Here is a 27,498-nt window from a genome sequence, read left to right on the forward strand (position 1 = left end):
AATGCTTCAGCCTGGGTTGTAATTCAAGGAATGCAGAGCTGGTTTACATCTGCCTTGAAGTTAAAAGCAATTCTCTAAGGTAGTTTTGTAGCAGTGCAAGTAGGCGTGGGTGTGTTAATGCTGGGCCTTGGCAGACTTTGCTTTAGTGGGGTAATGATGTGTGAAGGTGGCTGGGGTAGAGTCTGGGACACACAGCCTGCATGGAGAGACCTGCTGCTGTCACCTGCCAAACTGATGGTTGTTTTCTTTGTTTTAGATGAAGGACCTAGCTTGTACTTCTGACTCCCCTGTGCATGTAAGTTTGTGGACTTGATCTCTAGTAATACGTCCGTCAGTTTAATTTATGACCCAAACTCTGTGGGGCCTAGAAGAAATGAAATCTGAATACCTGCCTTGCAGAAAGGAATGTAAAATTAGTCATCCCACACCACCCTTAATGCCAGCTAGAGGCAGCAGGTGGGAATGAAGGAAAAAACTTGCTGGAAAATTATAATCCATGATGTAACCTCATCCCACGAAAAATCTCCCTTGGTTAGTTAGCCTTGGTTAGTTCATTGGAATGGCTCCAGAGAGGAAGCAAGTCAGATCTGTTCTGGGTTTGGTCAAAGATTAGGTGAGCAGATTCGACTGTGTTTGGTTTTGAGAGGTAGTTTGGCAAATTGCAGTGAACTGTCTGTACAAGTCTTGGTGAGAGACAGTCATTTCCTGCTCCTTTAGGATGGCTTCCTAGTGGGCAGGCTGTCCACAGCAGCAGCAGCCGTGCTGGTGACATTAAGAGGAGAGCTGGGCCTACTGTGTGTGCCAGGGGCTCTTTATTTTTTTTCTTTTGGCATGTACCATTTTCGTCTTAAAAATAATTACTTATATGATTTATGCTTCTATTTTACTACTTGATCTTGCTGAACTACTGGGGGGAAAAGGGCTTGTGCTTAAGGGACTGAGCGATGCATTGTCATCCACTCGTCCTGTTTTGTGTTCTACCACAGACTTCTTACGTCGGGTCTCTGAGCCCTGGATTCATCCTCCAGCTTTAATGCTTTCTTGATATCATTTCCCTGCATAATCAGTGGCAAGAGCTGGATGTGTCCAAGGAGGTGATTTAGTCTGTGAAAGGTCTGAACTGTTCTCTGAGACTTCTGTTCTTGTTTTTGGCTGAAGAGGAAGAATTCAGTTATCTGCATTTAGACACCTCGCTAAGCTGCCTACAGTTGGGTGCTGTGAATTCAAACCTATTACTCATCCATTTCCCTTCCTAGAAGTTTTCTGTCCTCACTCTTCCCTCCTAGGATGTGCTGAGGTGAGCAGACAGCTCTGTCACATTGCAGCAGTGTTGCCTCCTTGCAGTACAGAAGCTACCGGTGATGGTTTTGTTCTGAAAATCAGTGGGCATGTGTGATTTCCTGAGCATTACCTTGATGTAGTAGGACTGGTGGAAGTTTTAAGTATATATGATCACATCTGTTGAGGTTGACTGAGATGTAATGTCTTGACATCTATGGTTAACACCCAGTCAGTCTGAAAAGCAGGGCAAGGCAGTGCAGAGCCCTGAGAGGCACCTTGTCAAAGTGACAAATTGCCCTTTCTGATTCAAAGGACCGGCTTGCATGGCAGAGCTAAGCAGCTACTGGAGAAAGGGGAGGAGAGCATGGGAAAAATACCCTACTTGTTTAGGCCTTCCCCTGTATTTTTTGTTGTTTGTAGCTTTGAGTTGAAGCTCTTTGTTTTCCCTCGTCTGAAAAAACAGCAGGTTGAGAGGAGCAAAGCTCCTGGGATTCTGCCTCTCCCACTTCTCATTCTTATAAACTGTTTACAGTCTCCCTCAGTTTTCTAGCTTTGTATGGAAAAGTTCAGTGGGTCAGCTTTCCCTTTAGCTTCATCCATCATTCCAGTCAATTAGAAATAGTTGAGGGCCAATTGCCCGGTCTTCCATTAACTGAGACACTTCAGATTGTTTAAAATAGCATAAAAGGCCTCTTTGTTGGCTGCTGGGCAGGCCCTGTGGGTTTGCCCGTTGATGGGCAGCTCCCGCGTGGCTGAACAGACCCCAGTGTGTCCTGCCACGCTGGAGGGGTGAATATTCCTGCTCCAGGCCTTGTCTGGGTTTGATTCCTTCTCCTTCACCTCCGCCTCTTGCTTTCCCTGAAAGGTGTGATGCCTTCAGAGGGTGAATTACCATGCCTGCTTCCAAAAGAAGCTGCTCTTTGTGGTTTTTCAAAACTTCTGTAGTTGAGGGTTTTTTCCAGTTGCTGAAATGTTCCTTTTAACCTTGGTGCTTTAAAAGCTCTTGGCATTATTTGTTCCTTGCTTGTCGTGTGTGTTTCTAAAGGACAAAGGAAGTGTGTAAGTGTTCAGGAAACAGTTGGTGCATTGTGGTGTGGGGCTGAGTTCATTCTGGTACCCCATGCCAGGACAACCTTCTTTCATTTGGGGCTGGCATTTCTCAGCTGTTCTGAACTGACCAGCCTGAGGGCAGAGTTTGTGTGAGAGCTCTGACAGAGCTTGAAGCTTCTCATAGGTTCATGTGTTTGGGTTCACATTGAAGTGAGCTGAATCTGTTGTATACATACATATATGTTTATTTATATATATAAAAAACACATTTTATTTCACATGAGGAAACAGAAAAGTAAGTTTACTAAATGGAGATCAGCTTATCTGCGGCAAAGTAGATATTTATGTATTCCCATCTTTAAATCATTGTCTGACTTGCAAACTCTCCTTCCAGCACTCTGTGCTGCCTCAGTTCCAGTCCAGGCTGGTCCCTGTGCTCTTTGTTACTCCAGAGCCATTGTGCCTGGATGTGCCATCCTTTGATCCTGGCTGGGGGCTCTGTGTCCCAACAGTGCCAGGGCTGCAATCCAGTCTAACCAGCATGTGCCCATCTCTGAGCCCGTCCCACCCGAGAGGCAACCGTGCAGGAGACTGTCCTGCTCTTGGGGCTGTGGTGAAAGAAAGGGGCTCTGACAAGGCAGGAGGATGTGACAGTAATCAGACTTGAGTCTTCAGCTGATGAGGAGTTGGATCTTTTACTGAAAAAAATCTACCACAAATAGACCAAGTTCAACAAACTGCAGCAGTGATTTTCTTCCTCTCTGGTGTCCTAGTCTGATGAAGATCTCAGGATAGACTTTTTTCAACTGCTGTGTTTCTGCAGACTTGTCTTTTTTGTCTTCCTTTCTCCTCCACGTGCCTTCAGCAAATAACAGCTTGAGGATATGGTGAGCTGGAAGTGCAGAGCTGAGTTGGAAAGAGACCAGTGGGGCAGAACATCAACCGAGACTTGGCTCCGACAAAACCAACGTTTGCTTGCTTTACACTTGGAAATAATCTCATGCTTTGCAAAGATTGAAGCTCTAATAAGTAGTTTAAACAAAGAGTAGTAGAGGAGAGAGAATCCACATTTAATTCAATTAGCATTGTTGTCCAATGCCATTAATTATGCCCAGACTTGCAATGTGTTTCACAGGAGCTGATACACTTGAGCTTTGTCTGTACTGGGGTTGGCTGAGGACAAGTTATGTCCACTGATGTAGAATTCAGCCTTTGTGCTTTGCAAAAACCTTCAGATTGGGAATCTGACAGTAGCCTGAAGTAAGGAGTGGCCAAAATAGCCTGCCCTGCAATCTTATGAACAAAGGGGATCTCGGGGAGAATGACGATTCGATGTACATGTACATGTTTTCAGTGTTCTTGAAGAGGGATTGCTTTAGTGGAAGTAATAATCTCCTGCAATTTTATATTATTTCCAGACTGTTTAAAATTGTTCCATAGGCAGAGAATAAAGAATTTTGTTTACTGTCTCAAGGTAGGATGTCTGATCCTCCTGAGGGAGGTTATTCTTTTATTAAAACAGATATAAAATAGCTACTTTGGTGGAAATATAACTCTAGGAATTGAAATGGTGATGATTACAGAAGCTGTAGTATTCTAATGCAAAATAAGCCCTAGGAGATATGTACCCTAAATGGTGAATCACCGTTCTTTAACAAAACAAGAATTACTGTTATTTTATGATTCTTGCTTATTTTACAAGGTCTTTAGCTGTTTCATCTGCACTTAACTTTTACGGGCTGGGGATAAATTGATTGTTGCTTTGTGTTTTAAATAGCATGTCTTTTTTAAAAGAGGAGATGCACACTGGAGATGCAAGAACAGATCAACAGGATAGGATTTGGTCTCAAAAAGGCAAAAGCAGAGAGAGAAGTCAAGACTGCTGACACTGTGTGCAATAACTGCTTTGGAATCTGTTCTCGTAATTTAGTGGTATTTTGTAATCTTGGAAGAAGCCAAAGATTATTATTTGAAAAGGACTTAGTGGGTAATGCTCAGCAGTCTGCAGGGGGGGATATCCCATTGAAATATGTGTGTTTATTGCAGGAGAACCCTTGCATCCGTTTTAGGGGGTCTGTGGGGTCCCTGAGGGCACTGCAGGCCTCACTGCCCTCACCAGCTGCACATGGGGCTTGTTCCCAGGACCTGGCAGCTCTGGTGTTTGAGCTGAGCCCTCAGCCCACGCCTGGGCTGTACTGGAGGAGCAGTGAGGGGGTGTGCTGGAGGAGGACTGGTGTGCCTGGCAGTGGCCATGGACCCCGCCAGCTCAGAGCCCACAGCGACCTCAGGCCTGCCTGTCTGTCCCTGCCTGTCCCTGCCCCTCATCCTGACCCTGCTTTGCTGCCCAGGCTGCCCTCGAGCCTCCCCATCACTGTGACACTGCCCCTGGGCTGGGCCTGGCTACCAGCTCAGCTCTGTCCTGCTCCCTCGGCTGCTGGGGGTTGGGGCACCAGCCAGCGAGGCCCTGCCCAGCCACCCCCAGGATCCCCTAGTGCTACATCCCTCAGGATCCCCAGGATCCCCTAGTGCTACATCCCTCAGGATCCCCAGGATCCCTTAGTGCCACAGCCCTCAGGATCCCCAGGATCCTTTAGTGCCACAGCCCTCAGGATCCTCAGGATCCCCTTAGTGCCACAGCCCTCAGGATCCCCCTTAGTGCCACAGCCCTCAGGATCCTCTTAGTGCCACAGCCCTCAGGATCCCGAGGATCCCTTAGTGCCAAAGCCCTCAGGATCCCCAGGATCCCTTAGTGCCACAGCCCTCAGGATCCCCTTAGTGCCACAGCCCTCAGGAGCTGCTGGCCCTTGGTGTTCCTGGGACACGAGCTGTGGAGTTCAGCAGTAGGAGCAGGACCACGGGCCCTCTCTGGCACGAGGAATTGTCTGGCTGCTTCTGCTTCGCAAGCCCCCAGCAAGGTACAGGCATGAGGGTGTTTTTCTGAACTGGAATTACCTCCCTGTGGCAGGCAGGGAACCACTGGTAGCATTATTTGTTGGGGGTGTCGTGTTCCAGCCTTACCCAGCAACTTGTGTTTTGCTGTGGATAATTAGGCTGATCTGCCAAACGTGTGGAATTTGAGATGCCGAGGTGTATTTAGCGAAAAAACCCATCCTAAATACTGCCTTAGAAGCTGAGCACAGAGGAAGGTAGTTGAAAGGGGTAATGTGTCCCAGTTTCTGCAGTTTGTGTTGACCTAAAATCCTTAATGATGGAGTCTAAAAACAGATAACAAAATCTTTGCATCTTTTCTACATTAATGTAGCTTGTGACAATTCCACGTTAGCGATGTAGAGAAAGTACTGGGTTAGGAGATCAAAGCACCATCTCCTGAAGCTAATTCAGGGAGTAAGCTGGATGATGGCTGTCCTCTTCCCTCACTGCATTCCTTCGTGGCTCACACAGAAAGAGGGAACACGCAGAAGATGCAGTCTGGCTACTTCTCTGTGCTAGGAGAGATCTACCTTGAACTTGGCAAGCTTTTAGGCTTTCTCATGCTTAGGACAGTCTCTTGCTAGCAATGGTTTTCTCTTGTAGGAATGCAGATCTGTACCATATCTCCCTCATTCTTCGTTTTAGAAGCAGCCAGAGGATAAAAACTAGTGCAGTGCTCATTTGAAGTCAATATGCTCTAGTTTGCAATTTGCTCATGTGTAAGTGCCCAGCTTTTAAGGTTTCCTTTGCCCACAGGCAGTCTGAATACAAAGACAGACTATTTTTATTTTCTTTAATAAAGTATTGCAAAGGTTCAAAGAGCAAAATATTTCTTTCCACCTTCCATTTCCTACAGTTTATTGTCAGAAAACAGACTTTGCCTCTGAAAAGTCTTAAGGAAGAGCTGTGGCACCTCAAGTGCAACTGGAAACGAAGCTGGTGGATGAGATGTGTGAATGTACCTGTGTGAGAGGAGTGGGAAGGGCCCACCTTGGAGCAGTTCTGGCATTCCATGAGAGTTCTACAGGGACAGGGTGTAATGGAAAAACCCTCTCTCCATGTGACTGGTTTGTTTCTTTGTTCTTGGCAAGGCTGGGTTGTGTGAAGGTGAATGGAAGTTCTGGTCTCTGCTCTGTTGCAGTATTGTGTAAACTACTCTCTTTAGAGGAAAGCTTCACTGTGGGGTGGGGAAAAGGGAGCTGCAGTCAAAATACAGTACCTTCTAGAAAAACCTGGAGAGTAATGTATTTATCCCTGGAGCTAGTTCCCTTCTGAAGCTCTGGGCAGAAGACACCATGTGACATCTGAACCCTACCACAAAGGATTCAGCACGTATCATAACTTATTTGCTGTTAAAGATTAAATATTGCAGACTGGAAGGAGTGATTTTCTTTAGGACTTCAGAAGCCTTATTCTCGTTGATTGATTCTGTTCCCTGAGTTACTCTGTGGTTTCAATAGAAATGGAAGCAGTGCCTGCTTATATCACCTCTGGTGATCCGTTCATTACCTTGGAAGGCTGTCCAGGTTGCATTTTGACTGAGATGATTGCTGGAGGCTCCTTGTCATGGTCTTGGTTAATATTATTGCTTACCTGAAAATGAAAGCTGCTTCCTTACTGAAGTCCAGGTTCCAGAAGGTCAAAATACAGCTGTAAATGAAGGAAAACTGAACAGGCATATCTCAGCTTGTTTAAAAGGAAATTATATATCATGGAAGAAATAAATGTGGAGTTTAATGAGACCTCAGTGCCCAGTTTCTGCTCAACAGCACAAGGTCATTGGGGGCCTGCCCAAAACATGGCCCAGCAGAAGGGTCAGTCTGAAGATGGTAGCTCAGATGATGAAATGCAATTTTTCTAAGTAAAATGGTACGAAATACTGTATAGTTCCCTGGTGAGGAAGCTGCTCACATGTGGAGAATATTTAAACCTTTATGTAATTAGGCTCAACCCATGCATGGCAACAGTTTCATCCCAACCATTTTATTTTCCTGTGATGTGAAGTAGTATACTGGATTTGTCCATAGTGTTCTCTTTGGGGAGGGTGTGTTCACTTGGCAGTTCAGAGCTCCGTGTCATTATGTTTTGGTTTTAAAAAAAATCTATATAAAAAGGTATTTGTGTGTGTATGTGTGTATATATATAGTCCTTAATAAAGGATGTTCTTTGAGTGCCTTTTTGACAGGATGTGCCAAGAGAAGCCCAGCTTTGGCTTTAAGGCCTGTGTAGCCAGATCCCTTCAGGGTTCTACTGAAATGAACAGTCATTTTGTTTTACGTGGCTGAGGATTCATAATGCTGGGGAAAAGTCTGACTTCTCAGTGTGTAAGCTGGTTCTTTATTGGCCTCTTGCTGTGGAGCTTCTGAAATGTGTTCATCTTCCAAAGGGAGCTTCTGTGATTTCTGTGCTGGAACACACAACTGCATGAGGAGAAGGTTCAGATGTTGGTGCTGTCGAGCAGCAGAATGTTCTCTCTGGGCAGCAGCCCTGCAAGAACCTGCCTTTGATCTGCTTGCTTTCTGTTTAGTTTTCATTATGTTGTCTGTCTGTTATAAATTTTAAATAAGCTTATAACCAGTTAGCCCTTATGGACTTAGCAAAGATGTGGGAAGGGAAGCATTTCATGGAATTCAGCTGTTAATCTCCAGCCATCCATTTCTTTTTGGGAAGGGTGTCCATTTAATTGTAGGTGTTGATGTTTTTTAGCCTTCTCTAGTCTGCAACTGAGTGTACTTTTTTATCAAATGGAAAAGAAACTTTTAATGGTGTGTAAAATTAACTGCTCTGAAAGCAGAACTGAATGAATGTTTTTACAAAGATTCCACTGCTCCTATGCTGGGCATCGAAGAGAAGGCTTAAAGAGTGTTTAAGTGTAAGGCAGTGGTCTGTTGCCTGTAAATATGCAGTATTTGATAGATGCTTCTCATGATTTCTGTTTGCTGCACTGAACCCAGTCATACCAGCATAGTTGCAGAATGCTTCCCTGGGACAGTAAATACTCCTTTCTCTGAATCTGTACTTGCAATTTTTTGGGTAAAATGTGTGTTTTCAGTTGAGGAATCTGAAATAAGTAGAATAGTTACACCATGACAGTAGAAGTGAAAATTTCAATATTTTTTTTTACCTGCTTCTTTAGGAACAAAGCCCCAGTAACCAGACCTCGATAGCAATGATGCAAGAGCCTCAAGAAATGGTGGAAGAGACAGTTACTGTGGAGGAGGACCCGGGCACTCCCACCTCCCACGTGTCTATTGTCACTTCAGAGGATGGAACCACAAGGAGAACAGAAACCAAGGTGAGGGGTTAATAAGCAGGGTGGAAAATGGCAGAATGCCACCTAATCAAGAGACAGAAATAGCAGGGAGCAGCCTGAGTGATGACAGTCATGCTGTGGTGATCCTCAGGGATTTCAAAGTGGTGTTTGCCAGCACAGCTGAGTTCGGGGCTTTCTCGGTTCCCCCTCTGTGTCCAGCTCACTCCTTATCAGCTCTGCTGATACAGCTCTCATGGAGCTGTGAACTGAGAGGAGAAGTTATCCAGGTTAACCGAACAAAAACACTAGAACCCCTTCTCAGGCTGTTTATTCTTTTAAGATTCACTTTATTTTAGAAGCAGCTCACAGCATTCCCTGCAAACACACACAGTGATGGGAGAATGAGATGGTTTGGTAGGGCTTGGCTGAGGAAAATGTGCTTGGAAATGTGTCTTAGGTTAGTGATGATCTATAATATCAGTATGTGATTGTGCATTTGTCCTTTAGAGCAAGAAACAGCCTGTGTAAATAACACCATAGCATTTAAATTCCATACCAATTTTGTGTCAGGTACCTTCTGTTTTCCCATCTTCCCACAGAAAATGACAGTGGCAGCTTCAAAACAGGCATTGTATCTGCATATGGGAAAGGAAAATGGGAAAAACAGCAACCCTGGAGCTCCTGTTCCATCTCAGAGAGCGAGACTTCCTCCTGTTCCTGCAGGTCACTGAGGCACTGCCGGGTGTCCAGGACAGGGGGAGGCTGCACAGCCCCCCTACTCTGCATTTGTGGTGCTTCCAATAGTGCCACTGACTCCAACTGATGTACTGCCCAGAGCTGTTCCCCAGTAATTCATTGCTAAAAAGACCACCCAAAAAAAAAGAATGTAGAAATGCAGTTGTTGAGCAGAGTGATTGTGAAATGTCCGAACACCCTGACTGCCAGAAGGGGGGCTGAGGCTCTGCTGGGCTGGTTGTTGCCTCTGAAATGGCTTTGTTTTGACTCTTCCTTGCTGTGATAAAATGGCACAGGTTTAACAGCTCTTAGATATGAATCTGAGGTCAGATTTTGTAATTTTTTTCCGTCACACTGGTCTTCAACTTGCGTTTTGTTCTGGTAGGGACTGTGGAGGTGAAAACTGTTGTCACTGGGGCATAGTAGCATCAGTTAATTGTCCTGTAGTTAATTGGCATCAACACTGTCATTTCTAATAGATACCATCATAGTGCTTTCATAGGTCATACTATTATGTGAGAGCATTACAGAGAAAATGAAGTGTTCTGGTAGCTCTGTGCAGTGGTGAAATTCTGACTGCTCAGATGAGGGTGGTGAAGAAAAACCCCTCCCTGGGATAGGAGCTGCAAACACATGGCCACTGGGCATCTACAGTAGGATCTTTGTTGAGCCCAAAAACTGCAGTTCTGTGTCTCTGCCTGTTCCCCCATGGATTTAAAAAAAACTTTAAAAAAAAACCCAAAAGCTAAAAATAATTAAAAAAAATACCTACAAACCAAACAAAAAAAACCCACCCACATGAATCTTGCCTTGCTTTTAGTGTGCAGGTGGAACTTGCCCTTGTAAAGGAGCAACATGTCTTATGGTGGGAATTGTCCCATCTCTTCTGCAGTAATATCCAGTCTGGCACTTAATAAGGGCAGTGTGTAAAGTTGAGGTGGTCACAGTCTGTTAAGGGAGATTAGGAGGGGTTGGCTTGTGCTCAACTTTTCTTTTTATTTTGAATGATAACCTTTCTGTGCTCTACATTGCTGTGCTTGCTCTAGGCTTTTTTAAGGAAGGGTTTAGAACCTGTTTTTATTTATCTGTAACTAGAAGGCTCTCCTGGACAGTGTCAGTCACAATCTGCAGCATATCTGTCTTGCAAGGAAAGTGGCAGCATGAGACAATTCCTCTGTCAGAGTAAATAACACAGGTCATATTTTTTTTTAAGAGCCAAAAAGACCAGAGATGTTTTCCAAATGTGTTCTTTCTTTGCTGGATAGTTTAAGTGGGGATTAGTCAACCCAATGCCATTTAGGATGTGTTTTTGGATTCTTCAAAAGGAAACTGTCACTTAATTTTGCTAAATTGTGTGAATCTCCAGCTTGCTGGAGAGTGATGCCTCTGAAATTCTTCCTCCTGAAATGCTGAGCGTGAAAGCTCCTGTGTGCTGCTGTTCTTTATTCCCTGCTCCTTCCCCCGTTGTTACAAACCCATCATTTATAGAGGTTATTCTTTTCAATAGTGTATTAAGTAAACAACCTTAATCTGGAGGCATTGACAGTTTTGCTGTGCTTTTCCCCACATCTTTGGAGATGCCTGCAGCAGTGAAGCAGGAAGAAGGCGTAATAGAATTTAATATTTGACATATTTTAAATAGGGAACATCTGCCTTTTCAAAATGAGGTACTTGTGAGTAATTTTCCCCTACCTGTTATTCTCATAGTATTATACTAAGTCCCTACGTAACATTCACTGCACAAAAGATGTAGCAGATAATACTTCATTTCAACTTTATAATATCTCTGGAAGCCAAATACCTATCAAGCTAAAGCAGTGAAAGTCACCTTGGGGAGAGACAAGCCCTTCTTGCTGCTGGCTGGAGCACTGCCAGGAGTTAAAGGGAGCCTGTTGTAAGTGGCTCAAGAGAACTCAGTGAAGCAAATTAGACATATGTGTGCTTGTGTTAATGTTGGATTTTTTTCTTTCTTCAGGCACCTTTTATTTTTATCATTGACATGCTGAAAGGTTGGAGAGATTTAGGTCACTGATATTCATTGGAATTGATGTTTTGTCATAACAAAATGTGAAGTCCAGTCCATATACAAACTGTTTAATTTGTACTCCATCCATTTTCCTCGTGCTTTCTGACACTCAGCAGGTCTGGATCTTCCCCAGCAGTGATGAACTGCTGCTCCCACCTCCTGCACCTGCTCTGGGAATCCCAAACCCCTGGGCTGTGGTGGTGCCCTGAAGGGCAGGGCTTTGGAACTCCCACGGCAATTCAGAGCAGTTGGGTCAGAGAGCAGGAAGGGATTGCAGGCAAAGTTGAGGGCCCTTTCAAAATGTGAAATGTTAAGCTTAAAATTGAAGGGGAGAAATTTGAGCTGTTGTTTTGAAAACCTACTGGGTGAGTTCTTGCCCAGCATTTAATAGAAAGGTAATAGCTTCGGTCTGATGAACTTCTACAGTCTCTGGTTCAAAAAGAAGCTCTCAGAAATGTCACAGTGCTTCTCACCTGATTCCTTCTCATCTGGTTTTTGGGTTATGACAGTTTCCACAAAATTTTTAGCTCTGTCAGCTTTTATAATGTACTTAACTGGTTTAAAAAAAAGTAAAGGCAAAACAAAACCAACCTCAACACCACAATGGAAGGCAGAATTGTAGGTGCTGGTTAAGATGACTGTGTTTGACCATGGTAGCCCAGTTCAGCTGAAATCTCTGTACTGTCCTTACTCCTCTGTGACTGAGCCCTGGGAGGGATCTACTTGAGCCATATACATCCAGTAAACCCAGTTGCTGGATAGTTACATGTTTGTTCTGCCATCCTTCAGGGCAAATAGAAAAACACAGAAGCTGCTTCAAATGTGTGAATATTTCCTTTATGTTCTGTTGGCAAATGTATTTCCAGAAATAGAATTAGTGAAAACATTATCATGGGGCCTGTAAGGGGATTATTTAATAAAGTAATTGCTCTCTGGGGTTGAGGACAATGGTAAGGTCAGTAAACCTGAAGTGTGCTTAGATTCTGGGGGGGAGCAGCAGTGAAAACACTGACTTGCAGGATTTGGGCTGCAGAGGCCTGAATAATTAGGTAGATTGGAACTTTTTATACTGTAGTTGAAATCTTAATGTCTTTACAGGGAATAAAAAATTACAAATATATTTTAAGCCTACTCTGGCAGGCTTTTCACAGGGAAGTACTCTGGAGCTTTCATCTGCTGCTCAGAGACTGCAGCTTTGAAACAATTGAGCATCTTTGATTTGTCATCAGGCTAAAAAACCCTTTTAAGCAGGTTTTCTTTAGAGATGGAAAGTAAACAGAGGAAGTCAAATTGCACTTTCTCAAAGTAACTTGTACCTCTAAATTTTTCATTAGAGCATATCTGTAGTGAGGAATTTATGCTAATAGATCTTTCTCAAGATTGGGTGCATCTGGAGGATTGGGTGTCACAGGGAACAGCCTGCTGGGACTCCCATTTGGGAGAGCTTCATTCTCTCTGGCTGATGCATCAATATTAAGGAAACCACAAAAATGTTGGGAGAGAAGGCTGCTGTACTGTCAGCTTCTCCAGTCTGCCTGTTCTTCAAGAAACATAAATGAAAGGTTCCCTTGAGCAGAATTTCCTGAGATAACGATGTTTGGTTTGTTGGTTGGGTTTCTTTTTTTGCTTGGAAACCTAATAAATGGACCTTCCTTTGTGTGCTGGCTAATTGCTTCCAAAAAGCCTCCCTTTATTGTCCTGTCAGCAAGAAAGTCTGTTTATCACATGATAAATCTTCTGTCTGGGTGCCTATCCCTGACAAATGAGGCATGAGTGCAAATACTCCCTGTCTCTGCAGATATGACTCTGATTGCCCCACCATAACACCTTTGGCATTACTGAGTGCTTTTGTGCTGTGAGAAATGGGTACTTTAATGCTCGAGTGAAATGTTCCTTTTTATGTGTCTGACAAGGGGGTTTTGATTGTCCTGATTCTTTCTGTTTGCCAGTAGGTGCAGCTCTCAGAAAATAAGAGGTGAAGCTGTGCTAACGTTGTAAACTTGTTCTTACATGTGCTGCCTGACTCCAAGTGTGGCTTTTTTACTATCCACAGCCACTGAAAGCTTGTCTGTGCTAGTCTTGAAGACAGGAAAAGAAGGCAAATTGGGAAAAAATTGCAAAGGAATCCCTTGGGTTATTTAAAATAGTAATAAAAGGAAAAAAAATCTCTGTAAATACTCTGTAGAGTGCCAGAGCATGGTGAAAAACTCATTAAGTGTGAGTGGTAGGTCACACATTGTCTAGGAATTGATTTTCAGTGACCTGAAAGTCTTCTTTGTCCTTTTTGTATCCATGTACCCACTGGTGGAGACACTGTCCTGGCCACAGCATTCCTGTGCTGTGTTACCTCCTCCTGCTTGGCAAAGATGAGCCAAGCCTTTGTCCAGGGATCCTGCAGGTCAAATGTTGTCCTTCTTCCGTGCTGTTGCTGCAGCCAGATGAGGGGTATTAGGGACTAAGTATTGTCTGAGCTTAACAACTTCATGAAAAACTACACGTGACAGACTGTGCCAACGTGGCAACTTGTGTCTTGAAAACCAGTGCTCGGAGTTCCATTTGTTGAGTGGTGCTGAAAGAAGGAACTTTGGGGGTTGTGTGAGGGCACTCCTTGGCATCACAAAGCTGCCTCCTTGTTCCATTCTGGGAACATATATCCATTTCTGATTCATCAGGTTGTTGACATGGTACCTCAATTCCTGTCATTCCCATTAGTGGTTCCCAAATTGAAGTACACAAAGGCCCAGCACTTCTCGTCCAGCTTTGTCACGGCTTTGCAGAACTCACAAGTGCCAGGCCTGAGAAATGTCGCTTTTTCTGCCCTTAGAAGTTCGCTTATGAACTTACTTTGAATAAAACTGTTGTTTCAGACTCCAGCAGGAGAACACTGAGCTGTGTTGCTTTGTGTGCATCCTCTTTACAAAGAGCCACTGTGAGCTCCACCAGCTCTTTCTGTCTGCTCAGTGCTGGCTGGGCTGATAAATGCCCTGACAGTGGTCACACTGATAACGGAGTGGAGAGGAGTATCGTGCCCAGGTGACAAACAGAAACCCCTGCTGCATTCTGTGTCATGACAGAAATGTTTAGTTTCTAGTTTCCTCTCTTCTTGTTACTAAAATTGTGCTTTTTAGAAAAGGGAGAGAAGATTGGGAGGCAGGGAAGAGGGCATCTTTCCTGGTGTTTTCTTGCTAAGGAAATCAGTAGGGTTGAAGAGGAGAGCTCTTTCAGCTCTGGCTCACATCAGACACCAAGGTCATGTTGGTACCTGGCTGTGCTGTGTTCAACACGTGATGCTGTTGATTATGCTGCTGCTGGAGAGCCATTTGTGCTGCTTTCAGCCTTGGAGGATTTCATTACTTCATTACCTTGAAGTATCATTTGCTCACAGATGTCTCTAGGAAAAGAAATGCTGTTTGGGTGAATTTTTTTTCTGTTTGGGGTTTCTGTGTGAAAACATCTGGCTAGAGGACATATCTGGAGCCACTTCAAGAGTTGTACTCTAATTATTTTGTTTTGCAGCAGCTTGGCTTATCTGTTGCCAATCTAAATGTTTAAATTGGGGGCTATAGGTCAAAATATCTATTTGGACTTCAGAGCCATTGGGTGATCCAGGGTTGCATGTTATAGTTACCATTTCTCTTGATATACACATTTCATTCTGAGGCTCACATGAAGAAAAGTGTGGTTGCTGATGCTTAGTTAGGTCTGTAATACTTAAGAAACCCAAAATATCTGTTAGTTTTCTTTTGTGCTCCTCCCCTGCTGTGTGTAACACTGGGGGAGGGTGTTGATTCTCCTTCTCACCTTTGTGGGTGTGCTGTTTTGTTGCTTGGTTGGGTTTTTTACAGTGGGCTGAAAGTCAGCATTTTCTAGGGTTAGGGTAACTTTTTATAGGTTAAAGTAACTTTATTAGGACTAGGGCTGCCAAGGATGGATTGGCCTCTGTCGAATTTTGTATTCTTCTCAAAAGAGCCTTTGCTGGTCACTCTGGAAGACAGTCCAGAGAGCTGATGGACCCCAGATACCAACCCAAACAGAAGGCTCTTTGCTAGTTTGTAATAATAGTGGCTTTTGTCCAGAACTGTCTTAAACAGATTACCAGACTTTCCCACGAAGGGCGGAACGTTCTTGCAAAGTCTTGAGGGGTCTGTCCTTACCCTTTAGCAAAAAACCCTGAACACAAAGGCCCTCTGGACACTTAACCAGTTTTTGTCAGTTCTCTGTTGAAATGAAATGTGATTTATGGAAGAAAAGATAAAGATGTATTTGTGGACAGATTTTTCTTTAAATGTTTTAAACAATCTTGTCCAGCCCAATAAGTTTTCCCAGGTGGTTCCGGCTGCAAAAACACTGTGGTGTTAATTATTGCAAATATGTTAGTCAACAAAACAAAGGAATGACAACAACTACCTGTTGGGCTTGTATGGTGATTCTTGGATGTCAGCATATCTTAAAGGAGAAAGCAGGTTTGTTGTCCAGAATCTGGAAGCCCAAAACTTTTCTGTTTGAGATCACGGTTTCCTAAATACTGCTGCCAGATTTGAGCTCCATCCAGTTACACAGTGGTGCAAACTTGATCCAGATCACGTAAGAGCATGTAACTTTATTTCTGTCAAACTAGTGAATGTGTTGTGATATTTATGCTAATTGTGGGAGGACAGGCTGTGACTCCTCAGCATCATAAAGTCTTCTCTAGGACAGATGTCTCCTGAAAACATTTTGGGTAAGTTGGAACTGCTGTAATGACTTTGCACTGCTTCCATGCACTGTCACGTGTCTGCAGTGATTTTGATGTGGTAGAAAGAGCCCAGAGTGCACTTAGCTCTGGCTCTAGAATGTGTCTTTTAGCCTTTATTAGAAATATTTGTCCACTCTTCAGTCCGAAAGCTGACGGGTGAGCCCGCGAGTGCCCCGGTGCTCTGTTCAGTGGCACGTCGCTGTGGTTGCTCTGTGGTGCCCTCCCCGTTTCACTCTTCAGCTCCCCGTGTGTCTCATCCCGTTGTGCAGCAAGGAGCAGGTTAACACATGTCCTCCCTGCCTCTTCCCAGGTCACCAAAATGGTCAAGACGGTCACCACCAGGACGGTGCGCCAGGTGCCGCTGGGCCCGGACGGGCTGCCCGCCATGGACGGCTCGTCACCCATGGGCAGCTACACGGACTCCATCGACAGGAGGTACCTCAAGAACGGCGAGCGCTACATCACCCCCCAGGCGTCCTCCACGCTCACCAGGTCCTACAACAGCTACAACGACTCCTACCCCGAGAGCCACGAGGGCCAGTACCGCCCGTACCTCGGCCACGACGGCTACGGGGACCTCTCCGACAGCTACGGCAGCTTGTCCCGCGGCGTCGGCTACCGGCCCCGCTACGCCTACGTGCCGGGGAGCGCCTACCGGCCCGACGATGGCAGCTTCACTTTGCCAAGCAGGAGGGACAACTACGGTCCCGTGGCCCAGCCTCAGGTGCCGGTGGGCAGCAACGCCGACCTGAACCGCTCCCAGCCCGAGCGCTTCCAGCCGGAGCCCTACGGACTGGAGGACGACAACCGCAGCCTGGGAGTGGATGATGAAGGCTATGAACTGGATCCTGATTACTCCACTGTGAACAGGAGGACGTCTGCAGGTGTGCCAGAGAGAGGGAGACCTCACAAAGGAAGGTAAACCCCCTTTGTTCCTTGCAGTGCTGACCTGCTGCTGTTTGGCTCATTCGATCACGTGCATTCAAAGTGTTACTGATCTGGTGAGTTCTGGAGTTATGTGACAGAAAAACAGGTCGCCCCTGTCATTAGCCCATAAATGACTGCAAAACACACATGAAGTACAAAAGAGAGTGAGGGTAGGGCTCAAGAACCCTCACACTGTGTTTCTGGGCTGCTTAGTTCAGGTTGATTTTAGAAAAAAGGATGATCTTGTACAAGGGGGCTAAGTTAATTTTTTTTCTTTTCTTAAAAAAGACTTGTGACTGGATTGTGTTGCCTTGGAGCCATCCCATACTAGTAAGGTGAAAAGAGGGGTTTGTGATCTGTGAGACTTCTGGCAGGTGTGGCTGTGTGCATATGTGTCAAACAAAATCATGAACAGCTGGCTGGGCTTGCAGACGAGCTGATACCTGCTGCACCCTTTAAGTTCCCCTGGGATGTCTTTGACCTTGCAAGCTTTGCCACCAGTGGAACCACATCCATGTTTTACAGGGCTAAAGGGAACATCTGCACCCAGTGGGTGCCAAAATACTGAGCAGTCTATCAGACTTGAATTGGTGCTCCTCTGCCACTAAACAAGTTTACATTTCTCATTTAAAAACAGTCAGGTATCAATGATTTTAAATTTTTATTAAAGTTTTTCAAACTGTATGCAAGATGAAGAATTAAAAGTATTCTTAGAACCTACTCATTTGCATTTTAAAAGTTTTTTGGTTTTTTTAACATCTCTTTGATTTATTGTTCCTTGCACTTTGGATAGGACCAATTCACAATTTTTCTATTACATTTCTTTTGTTGTGTTTTTTTCCTCCTATTTAATATGATCAAGAGGCTTTGACAAATAATTAGCCTGACTGTGGCAGCAAACTTTAGCTGTTGAGAACATAAGAAGATTGTGTGAGGGCCTCTTCATAAGTAGTTACTTTTTGACATTTCAAAGAAATGCTTGAACAATTCAATGAACCTGCATTTCAGATATGCTACTGATCTACAAGAAACTGAAGACTACAAATAGTGCTTTGTACTGGATGAGGGTAATTACTAACTTATTATTCCTCTCTAGTTTTTTTTAAAGTAAGTTATTCCTGTGAAAATGATTAACGGAATGTGATCCATCGGTGGCATTTCTGCTTTCCAAAGTTTGTGTGTGCAGAGCAGGTTTAAGAACAGCCCTGGTAGATGTTCTGCATTGCACCAGCCCTCAGCTTGGCCACCTCATCGTGTCACAGGTGGAATTCTCGCGCTGAGCGACCCGCTGAGTTCTCTCTCAGTTCCTTCCCAGTAGCTGCTGCCCCTTTTGTTAATGGTTTAAAGGCAGAAGAAGAACCTTCCCTGTGAGTTCCCAGGCTGCAGCTGTTCTGGGTGAGGGGACTGAGTGCAGGTTTCTCCTCGGAGGGGGTGGCAGTGAGTGGGGCTCCCTGGAGAGGAGGGGGCAGCCCGGCTGTGTCTGGGGGGATCCTGCTCAGGGGATTGCAAGTACAGATTGTTCTTCCCATGCCTTGGCTGCTCCACTGGATCACAGAGATAAATAAACACCTATTGCACTTCCCCTCTGTCATCACCAACCTCATAAGCTGCCTATGTTTAGTTTTCAATTGGGGAAAAATGTGCCTCCTCACAAACATCTACAAATCCAGAGAAATGCACAAAGGCAGATATTCCCTCTGTTGGCTCTTCTGTGCTTGTGCCTGGGTTTCTTTCTTGTTTTCTTTTATACTGAGTCTCTGATGGGAGATATATTACTTTCTGCAAGAGTACCTGGTACTTAATGTTCTTTCCCTCAGCCTGTGCTCTGGTTTGGTGTAAGTCAGGCTGCATAATAAATTGAGAGAGTGAAAGGCATTTGGGGTGTATAATACTGATTTAATACTACTCAAGTTTACTTATGAGGGTAATTACAAATCTTTAATTGGGTTTATTACCTTTTTTTCTTCATTTGATGGGTTGCATTTATTATATTAGGAGGTGTTTTACTATAGCAGTCTTACAGTGTTGCTAGATCTGTTCCATACAGTCCTTTTTGAAAGAGAAACAGGAAGTACTGGATATCTTTTATTTGCAAAAGGCATCCCTACTATTATTTGAATATTTCTTGATTATTAAATTGAAGTTAACGCAGATGAACTGGGAAAAAATGCTAAATCATAATTCATCTTGTTTATTTAAATTATCTTCTGTTCAGCTTTTCCTTGCCTCTGTGGTAATTCCTTTCCGTAGTGGATCACTGCAGTTTGCACTTGCAGACTCTGGAGCAGCTATTGCCAGTGTTACTGTTCCAGACTAGACAGGATATAAATTTTTTATGTTGACTAAATCAACAACAAAACAGTTTTCTGCTGTTAAATTTTCTGTGTCAGAAGCCTGATCTAAGAGACTGAAACTACGTTTGGTGGTCATTTCATGGTCCAAATTATTATTACCATGAAATGAGCCAGATTTTAGATTAAATAACTGCAACAGTAGGTCTTTCCTGCTTGTGTTGTGTATAGACAGTGCAAGAATATGGGTGTTACGTGCATGTCAGTCTTCTTCTTCTTCTGATGTCTTTTTTTGAATCCCAGATATAAAGGCCTATATTTGCAGGTAAACTGTCAGTCAGCACTTCTGTTCCAAGCCTGCTCATTCCAGGTGTGTGTGGGCAGCACTGGGATGGGGCAGTGTGGGCCAGGAGCTGTGGACATGCCTGGGCAGAACAGGGCAAAGCAAACACCATGGACATTTTGAAAAATACCTTGGTTTTTTTTCTGAGCCTCTGCCTTAGCTGAATTTGCTCTCAGTCTGTTCCTCTGTGGTGGCAGAAGGCTGGTGTGGCAGTTCAGTGTGGCAGGAGGGAACCTGAAGGAACCTGAGCTCAGCCCTTGGCAGTTTTTAGGTGGTTCCAGTCCAGTGGATTTCGGTGTTTTAACCATGTGGCCCATAATTCAGACTTGTCTCAGCAGAGGATTCACTCCCATTTTGGATCCTCTCGTGTCTCCTCTCAGGGGACAGAGCCTGGCAAAAGCAGAACCTCAGTCTTGCAGAGTCTTCACGTTTCCTCTTCAGTGTTTGGCACAAAGTTCCCAACTGAACTCTGAAGCCTTTCTGGTCTTTTATCCAAAGCAGACGCCAGCTGCAAACTGTGGGGAATGTAACACTTGTATAAGTTGTTGAGGATTAAATGTTTAAATCCCTCACCTGTTTACTCAGATGTGCCTGTGTTGAAGCCACGAGGAAGATGATAAATGCACAAGCTCTTTCCCCATTTTATCTGTGCTGGAATATGTTTTGATCAGTGCCCTGAGACAGGTGATTAGTGAGACCCGTGCCATCCTGAAAACTCAGCTGCCTGGCTCAGACAGATGGAAGGCAAGCTGCCTGCAGTCAGCCAGTCTGGCAGAGTACCAGGCTCCTCAGTCCCGGGAGTAAAGAGCTCTTGGCCTCCTGAGAACCATCGACTGGATCTGCTGCAGCTCTTGTTGCCCCTGTTCTGTGCCGTGGCTTTTCCTTCCCGGCACAGCTGCTGCTGAAAGTGAAAAATGGTGTTTGGCCTGCACCAGTCTGACTCAAAAGGATGATTTCTTTACTCTCCTTGTGTATAAATGTGTTAGTGATCAGGGTGTGTTTAACTCCCTGATAGACATGTGCTTTTGACTTCTTCTCTGTTGGCCAGTCCACCCTTCCCTGTCCTTGGAACCCCTGCTCCAGGAGAGGACGTGGGACATGGCCCAGGCTGCTCAGACACTCGGGGTCTGTGGCACTTCTGCCTTGTGCTGCCTCAGCAGCTGTTTTGCTCCTTTCAGATGATCTGTTTTGGTAAACTCCTTCCCTTCAGTGCTGTTAAACAGTGGCAAAGCTGATATTATACAAGGGAAGCTCTGAATATTTCAGCATTCTTTTTCTTTAATTGCAGTATGGTTGGTTTGTGGTTGGTTTTGTTTGGTTGGGTTTTTTCCCCTGTTTTTTTTAACCTTCTTCAGCCTTGATCTGTGTTCAGTCATGTGACTCTGAATTGATGTGATAATTGCCCTCACTGGGCTTTCTTGTGGAGCTCTTAAGTCATACCAGGATCTCAGAGTTTCTAGATAATGATTGGGGTCTTCCAGGGTCAAGTGTTCAGGTGTTTTCTTTGCTGCCTTGTACAGTCGTGGAGTTTTGTTACGGTGCATTAACCAGCGGCTCTTGACACTGTTTCATCCTCACAGGTGTGTTGGACCTGACCTGTGTGGGCTTCCTTCAGCAATTGTGTTTTTTGAATTCATCCTTTCTCTACAGGTACTTGAGAGCCATTGTCTTGTTTCAAAGTAGCTGTCTTTGTGTGCTGAGATGGGGGTGTTAGATGTGCAATCTTTTTTCTCTGAGGAGATGGTCCAGCAGAAGCAGGTTGGGGTTGGCAGGAACAGTTATAGGTGAATGGTTCATGTAGGGATGGACTGTATGAACAATTGGAAATTGTAACCACCAGTTATGTGGTGCTCTCTCTTCTGTCATGACAGCATTGCAATTTAAAGTCCTAACTGAAGTTTTATTTTGGCAAATGTAATGAAACCAAGGAGCTTTGTGTGGCACAGGGAAGAGGATACGGAGTGAGGAAGATGGGCCCATCTGTGTGGTTCTATTTGGAGGGCTTTATGGAAATAAAGCAAACAAACTGCATCCCGAGACAGTAATTATCTTTGTGTATTTGCACGGATGAGGGGAAGAGAGAGACTTAATTGTGCAGGTGTAATTGAGGTGGTGCACAGTTATCTTGTGGCAGCTCACAGGACTGAGACATGCTGAATTGCAGGTTACCAAGTCCAGTAAGCAACAGCTGTGCAGAGGGCAATTATTAAAATTAATCTTCTGCTCTTTTTCTTTTGTGCAGTCAGTAAGAACTCTTAACATGAGGATGAGTTTGAGAAATGAGATTTTGTTGCAGTTTTAATGCTGGTTATCACAAATTTGCATTTGTGAAAATAGAATTTTGCTTGAGGAGTAGCTAAAAAGTTTTGTTAATCCTTCTGCCCTGTTTACATGCATAAAAGTAAATCTTTTCTATGTTGTTGCTTTCTTCTTGGAACGATGGAAACAGCTTTGTACTCTAACAGAAGATAGGACTGTCCAGGCAGTGTAAATTACTGTGTAGAGCAACTACTGAATTATACATACACAAATACTGCATCAATAAAAGGATTTCTTCAGATTCATTCTGGGGTTTGGATACTTGCCCATTTTTATCCTTTCATTCAGTTTATGGTCTAGAACAGCAATTAAGGCAACTTAAAGTCAGGAGAGGCACTTTTAACATTAAAAGCATTAATTGTACCAGGCTAAGATCACTCTCCACCTCCGGTTGCTCCTCTCCCCAGAACCTGGTTTAATTAGCAGTCCCTTTGGGATAACAGAACACTCCATTTTCTTTCTGAGTTCTGGGAGTCTGTACTTGAGCATGACATCAGAAATGGTTCAATAACATCACTCAGTGCTTCAGATGAAAGATTTTAAGAATCATTTTGTAGCAGTTAAAACCACTTGCTTGACTGTGAGAATGGCAATACTGAGACAGTAATGAACCTGTCCAGGAAAAAACAGTAAGGTAAAAGGGTGCTGATGGTTTGACAAGAAGTTACACCTGAGAAGTTGGTTTATGGTAATATTGACTGAGAAGAGTGTTGGAGTACACTGGTGTGAGCATCAACATTGAAGTGTACTGGAACTTCTCAGATGTGCTGAAAAGTGTCTGTGGTCTCTGCCCAGGCCTTGAATGCCTTTAATTAGAGTTTGGTTCGTTGCAGAAGTAGCAGCATTAATGAAGATCAGTGTTTCCTACTGAATGTAATCCAGCTCCACTGTAATTGTTTTGCTAAGTGACCAAAATGGAAGCAATCTGTTTGATGGCTTGCAGTTCCTGTCATCATTTCATTGCCAGCCAAACAAACACTGTGCTGGAGTCCCATCACTGCCGAGAACTCCACTATGGTTAATTTTCAAGTTACTACAAATAAATTATTGGAAATTGTAAACACGCTGCCCCTAATGATGCTTGTGATACTGAAAGGTTTGCTCACTGAAATCACTGTACTGCCTCAGTTACAGCTGTTGAAATGTGCCTTTTTCCTTTCTTTTCCCCCTTCCTTTATCCGGGGCCGTTGTTTCTCGCAGGGGCTACGAGGACCCCATGGAGCCCGAGATGGTGGAGGAGAGGATCCCGTACCTGCACGGCGGCTACGCGGCGCCGCTGGCCCAGCCCGAGCGGGGCAGCATGGCCAGCATCGACCGCCTGGGCAAGCGCTCCCCCTCCATCGACAGCATCCGCAAGGACCCCCGCTGGAGGGACCCCGACCTGCCCGAGGTCATCGCCATGCTCAGCCACCCCATCGACCCCGTCAAGTCCAACGCCGCGGCCTACCTGCAGCACCTGTGCTACGAGAACGACAAGATCAAAAAGGACGTGAGGCACCTCAAGGGGATCCCCATCCTGGTGGGCCTGCTGGACCATCCCAAGCCTGAGGTCCATCGCAAGGCCTGCGGGGCTCTCCGGAACATCTCCTACGGGAAGGACAACGAGAACAAAGTGGCCATAAAGAACTGTGATGGGATCCCCGCACTGATCAGACTGCTGCGGAAAACAAACGACATGGAAGTCAGAGAGCTAATTACAGGTCGGTGTCTGTGTTGTCTTTAATGAATTAGTCTTTAGAACAATCCTTTCAGCTCAGGAGCCAGAATTTCTGGAGATGAGAGCACTGAGGGGGAATTTAACTGCCTGGCTGCAGCTGTTTCCTCAGCTGCACCACGTCCGCGGTGCGGGAGCGCCGAAGGCACACGTGGCTGTCAGGAGAGGATTGAGATTGTCTGTGCGTGTGGGGCACTTGGCTTTCCTGGCTGCTGAGAGATGGATGATGCTTTCTTGGATGTAGCATACAACTGCATGTGGTTGAGTTACTGGAGCCTAAATGAGTTATAGCAACTTCATTGGCAGGTAATTTGTAGTGCACTTGCCCTCAGCGTGGTGTAATCATGAGGTAAGATATGCTAATCTAAATCTTTCCTTGTTAATCTCTTACAAAACAATCCTGCTGCCATGTCCCTGCTCCTTCATATTTATGGAACAGTCAGTCTCCTCAGGAACACTTCCAGCCTGCTGCTGAGGACTCTCAGGCTGTATATAAAGTTGCAGCACTTCTGGGCTGAAAAACTCAGGTTTTGGGGAGTGTAGGGCCTGCTTTTGAGATGCTCTGGACGTTTGTTGCAATGATGGGAAAATGGAGAATTACATTTTAGGTTACTGAATTCATGCACGCTTTGCAGGGAGTTTTCAAACATTTATAACTCCATTATTTAACCTGTTTTTGTTTGAACTTAGTCTTGGACATCGTCCAAAAAGAGTAATAAAGTATATACCAAGTTTCAAAGTTCAGCCATTAAGTGGAAAAGGGTGGAAAAGTATGTCAGCTCATAAAGTAAGGAGAAAGATATTGTTCTTCAGTCTCCCATAAATCATGAGGAGTGAAATGGATTTCCCTTTCTCTCCTCAGCAGCCGCAGGGGATGTTTGGATGGAGACCAGAGCAGTTCCAATGCATTTCAGTGCCAGAATAGAATTTCTCAGAAAGCTTGCGAGGGTGAAAATGGGTCCAGGGCTGAAACTGTTTACTGCCTTATCAGTGTTGGATTCTGCAGGCAGTCCTTATTACAAACATGGATTAAGCCATTAGAGGTAAACATCATAATTCTGTAATCTCTGCAGAAAATTATAGTAGCTCTCCAAGTTTTTACTGGTAGTTATAATTCTCTGAGATGAGCGATGGCCTTGGGTGTTCCATCTGTTCTTCTCCAGCCATTACAGGATATTTAGCAAACTAGGTCTAAATATACAGTGTTGAAACTAGCAGGGATATTTTTCCAGGGAGCTGGCAAAGGAGAGCTGTCTCTTGTCAGAGAACCTCCAAGTAGCACATGCTGGCTGTGCTTTGAGAGCTGGCTGTGCTCTGCCTCGTAACATGGAAACTCTGCAGGTAGTATTTATATTCCATTTGTTGTGCTCATTTAGTATGATGGCAGACTGAAATTTATTTATTTTTTTAAATAAAGAATATCTGTTTATCTACTGTTCTAGTTTAATCAAAACTCATTTCTGGAGCGCTGAGAAGCAATAAATTTATTTCCTTATATTCAAGAAAGGTGAAGCCAGTCTATAATTTACTCTGAAGGAATATCATTATAATGCTAAGTGGTAATCAGTCACTTCTGAGATGACAAAAACAAACTGGATGTTTTTCCTTTTCACTATAAATGACGATTGCTTTGATTTCCAGTTGATTAATTAGCTTTACAGTTCAAATGCATTTTATTTGGCAGTAGTTCTTGCTAATTAAATGCAGTAGTTTTATTCCACTTTGCTTTTTGTTATTTAGAGCTCTTTATTTCCTCTTACTGGAAAACACCAGGAATACTAAGGGCATTAACCTAAACAGATGTCCAGTAACAGATGATGTGCATTTAATCTCCACCTAACCAGGAATAATTTCATTGCACCTCTAAAACTATCTCGGCAGATCTGGTGTGAGCCATTCAAGCAGCAGCACAGGAGAGGAGTATTCCAGCAATGCCTCTGTGGCTGCTGCTGCTGCCCTGGCAGTCGTGTTCAAAGCTCTGGCTGATAATGTGCAATTGTCCACTCGTAAAATGAGCTCCAGAAGTCAGCAGGGAGAAACAAGAGCCAGCTTGAAGTGCAGAGGGAGCGTTCAGGCAGGGCTGCTACAAAAGGCCTGTGTTGTGCAGCCTCAGGAATTCCAACCTCAGTTCTGCTCTTCTCCTGGAAGCAATCTCAGCTTCCCATCTTGGGTGCTTTTCCCTAGTGATAAACCCAAGCCTGCCTTTGCCACCGAAGTTCTTCATTCTGTCTGGAGTGAAATCTCTGGGGACTCCACCAGCAATGCAATGAAAAGAGAAGGGAACACAACAGCATCCAGGGTTTGCTTGTTTATTGCTTTTAACAGATTGAAGTTCAGTGTGACACACTGACTTTTCTTTGGTTTAATATTTCTTTAACTCAATACTGGCTGCTTTTCAACAGCTGAACAGTAATCATCAGCTCATCCCAGATGTGGATAAATGATAAAATAATCCTGCTTTCCAAAGAGACTTGAGTAACTTAAAGAAGTTTAAATAATTCAGTTGTCTGAATTCAAGAGCACTTCCAGGCTTGCAGTTTTGGTTCTCTGGGTGTGGCACACTGCCTGCCTGCAGGACAGGAGGTCCATGGCAGCACGTGGGACACACTGTTTGGAGTGGCTGTTTTCTGGCAGGAGACAGCACCATTCCCATCTCATTGGAGTCAGTCCTTGGCTTTAGTCCAGCTCTGTGGCCTCTCCTTGCTTGGGCTCTGCTGCAGCAGCACAGCTGTCCAGAGCAGGATGGATCTGCCTCCAGCTGGGTCTGGCACTGGGTTCATGGAGGGGGAAAAGCCACCCCAGTATGTTACAAACAGCTCAGAGGTGGATGCAGATCAGGGGAGCGTGAGGGAGGAATCAGATGTGTCGTGCCAGTGCTGAACAGGTGAGGTTTGTTGGGTCAGGAGTGTGTTCATTTGACCAATCCCCAGGAGATCTGTTTTTGGAGAACACAAATTAGACAACAGTATTGACATGGAATTTTGGAAGCAGGCTGTGTACTACACACCACTACTGCCAGACTAAGCCAGTCTGTAGCTTCTTTCTGTCAGGTAGCACTGTTTTTAGAAGAATCTGAAAAACTTCTCTGGTTAGTGCCAGCTTTGTTTTACCAGATGTTCTCAATATACCTGCAAACAGCACTAAAACATGATGTCCCTCATCTGTGGAGTGTGTAAAAAACACCTTCAAGACTCAAGATACATTCAGAAAATACCACAGATCTCACTTTTCTTTCTTTTTAAAGCATGGAGTTACAAAATGTTATTACATTGAGAAAAGCTTGATTTAACTGTTAGGGTGTCCATAAATAAATCATGAGTGGAGTTGTGTTGAGAAGTATTCCATGAATTTCTTACTTGCATCTCTTTCTAGGCTTGCAGCTGTACTGCTGAACTCTCAGTGGATCATTTTCTTGAGAAACAGAGAAATGAGGATTAGGCTGATAAGGAATTAAATCTGTTCTGATTGGGAAAGCTACAAAAGTTTTATCTTGAGTGATAAGGTTTTTGTGGAGGAAATGTTCCCATCAGATATGCAAGACCAAAATTCTATTACATTCTTTGAAAAGCAATCAGAAGTTGGTCGCTTTAATGAATAATTTTGTTCTTCGTGAGAACATTGGAGTAATTTTGTTGTTTAATGACATTGCACTGATTTTAAGTGGTGCAGGACGTGATTTTCCCGCTGCCAAATTGTCTGTAATTGAAAAATGATTGACCTTCAAAATACTGTGCAGATGAAATGTTCTGCTGTGATGCTCGAGTGGTGACTGGCAGATGGATGAGCGGGCTCAGAATTCCCGCCCCCGGGCACGGGGGGTTGGGGTCCTGTTTGTTGGCTGCTCCCCGGGGGCTTCTCTTGGAGTCCCTGCTGTGTTCACCCTGCTGGGCACA

The 27,498-nt window shown here is 44.4% G+C and overlaps 1 protein-coding gene across 13 annotated transcripts in view; it reads left to right on the forward strand.

Annotated features, from left to right (window-relative positions):
- Positions 1 to 27,498, forward strand: part of ARVCF (ARVCF delta catenin family member) — a 238,427-nt gene that overhangs the window by 143,933 nt on the left and 66,996 nt on the right. For 7 of the 13 annotated variants that reach the window (XM_051769102.1, XM_051769095.1, XM_051769096.1 and 4 more), the window contains 3 exons: positions 8,399 to 8,557; positions 16,322 to 16,929; positions 23,092 to 23,591. In XM_051769102.1, coding sequence (XP_051625062.1) covers positions 8,432 to 8,557; positions 16,322 to 16,929; positions 23,092 to 23,591 — 1,234 coding nt within the window. In that variant the 5' untranslated portion in view covers positions 8,399 to 8,431. Of the gene's footprint in view, positions 1 to 256; positions 296 to 8,398; positions 8,558 to 16,321; positions 16,930 to 23,091; positions 23,592 to 27,498 lie in introns of all 13 variants that reach the window. The other 6 variants (XR_007900049.1, XM_051769099.1, XM_051769098.1 and 3 more) reach the window with 1 other exon arrangement.

This window comes from Manacus candei, unplaced genomic scaffold, assembly GCF_025592945.1.
Source record: "Manacus candei isolate 608988 ecotype Guabito, Panama unplaced genomic scaffold, ASM2559294v1 h1tg000103l, whole genome shotgun sequence".
Taxonomy (NCBI): domain Eukaryota; kingdom Metazoa; phylum Chordata; class Aves; order Passeriformes; family Pipridae; genus Manacus; species Manacus candei.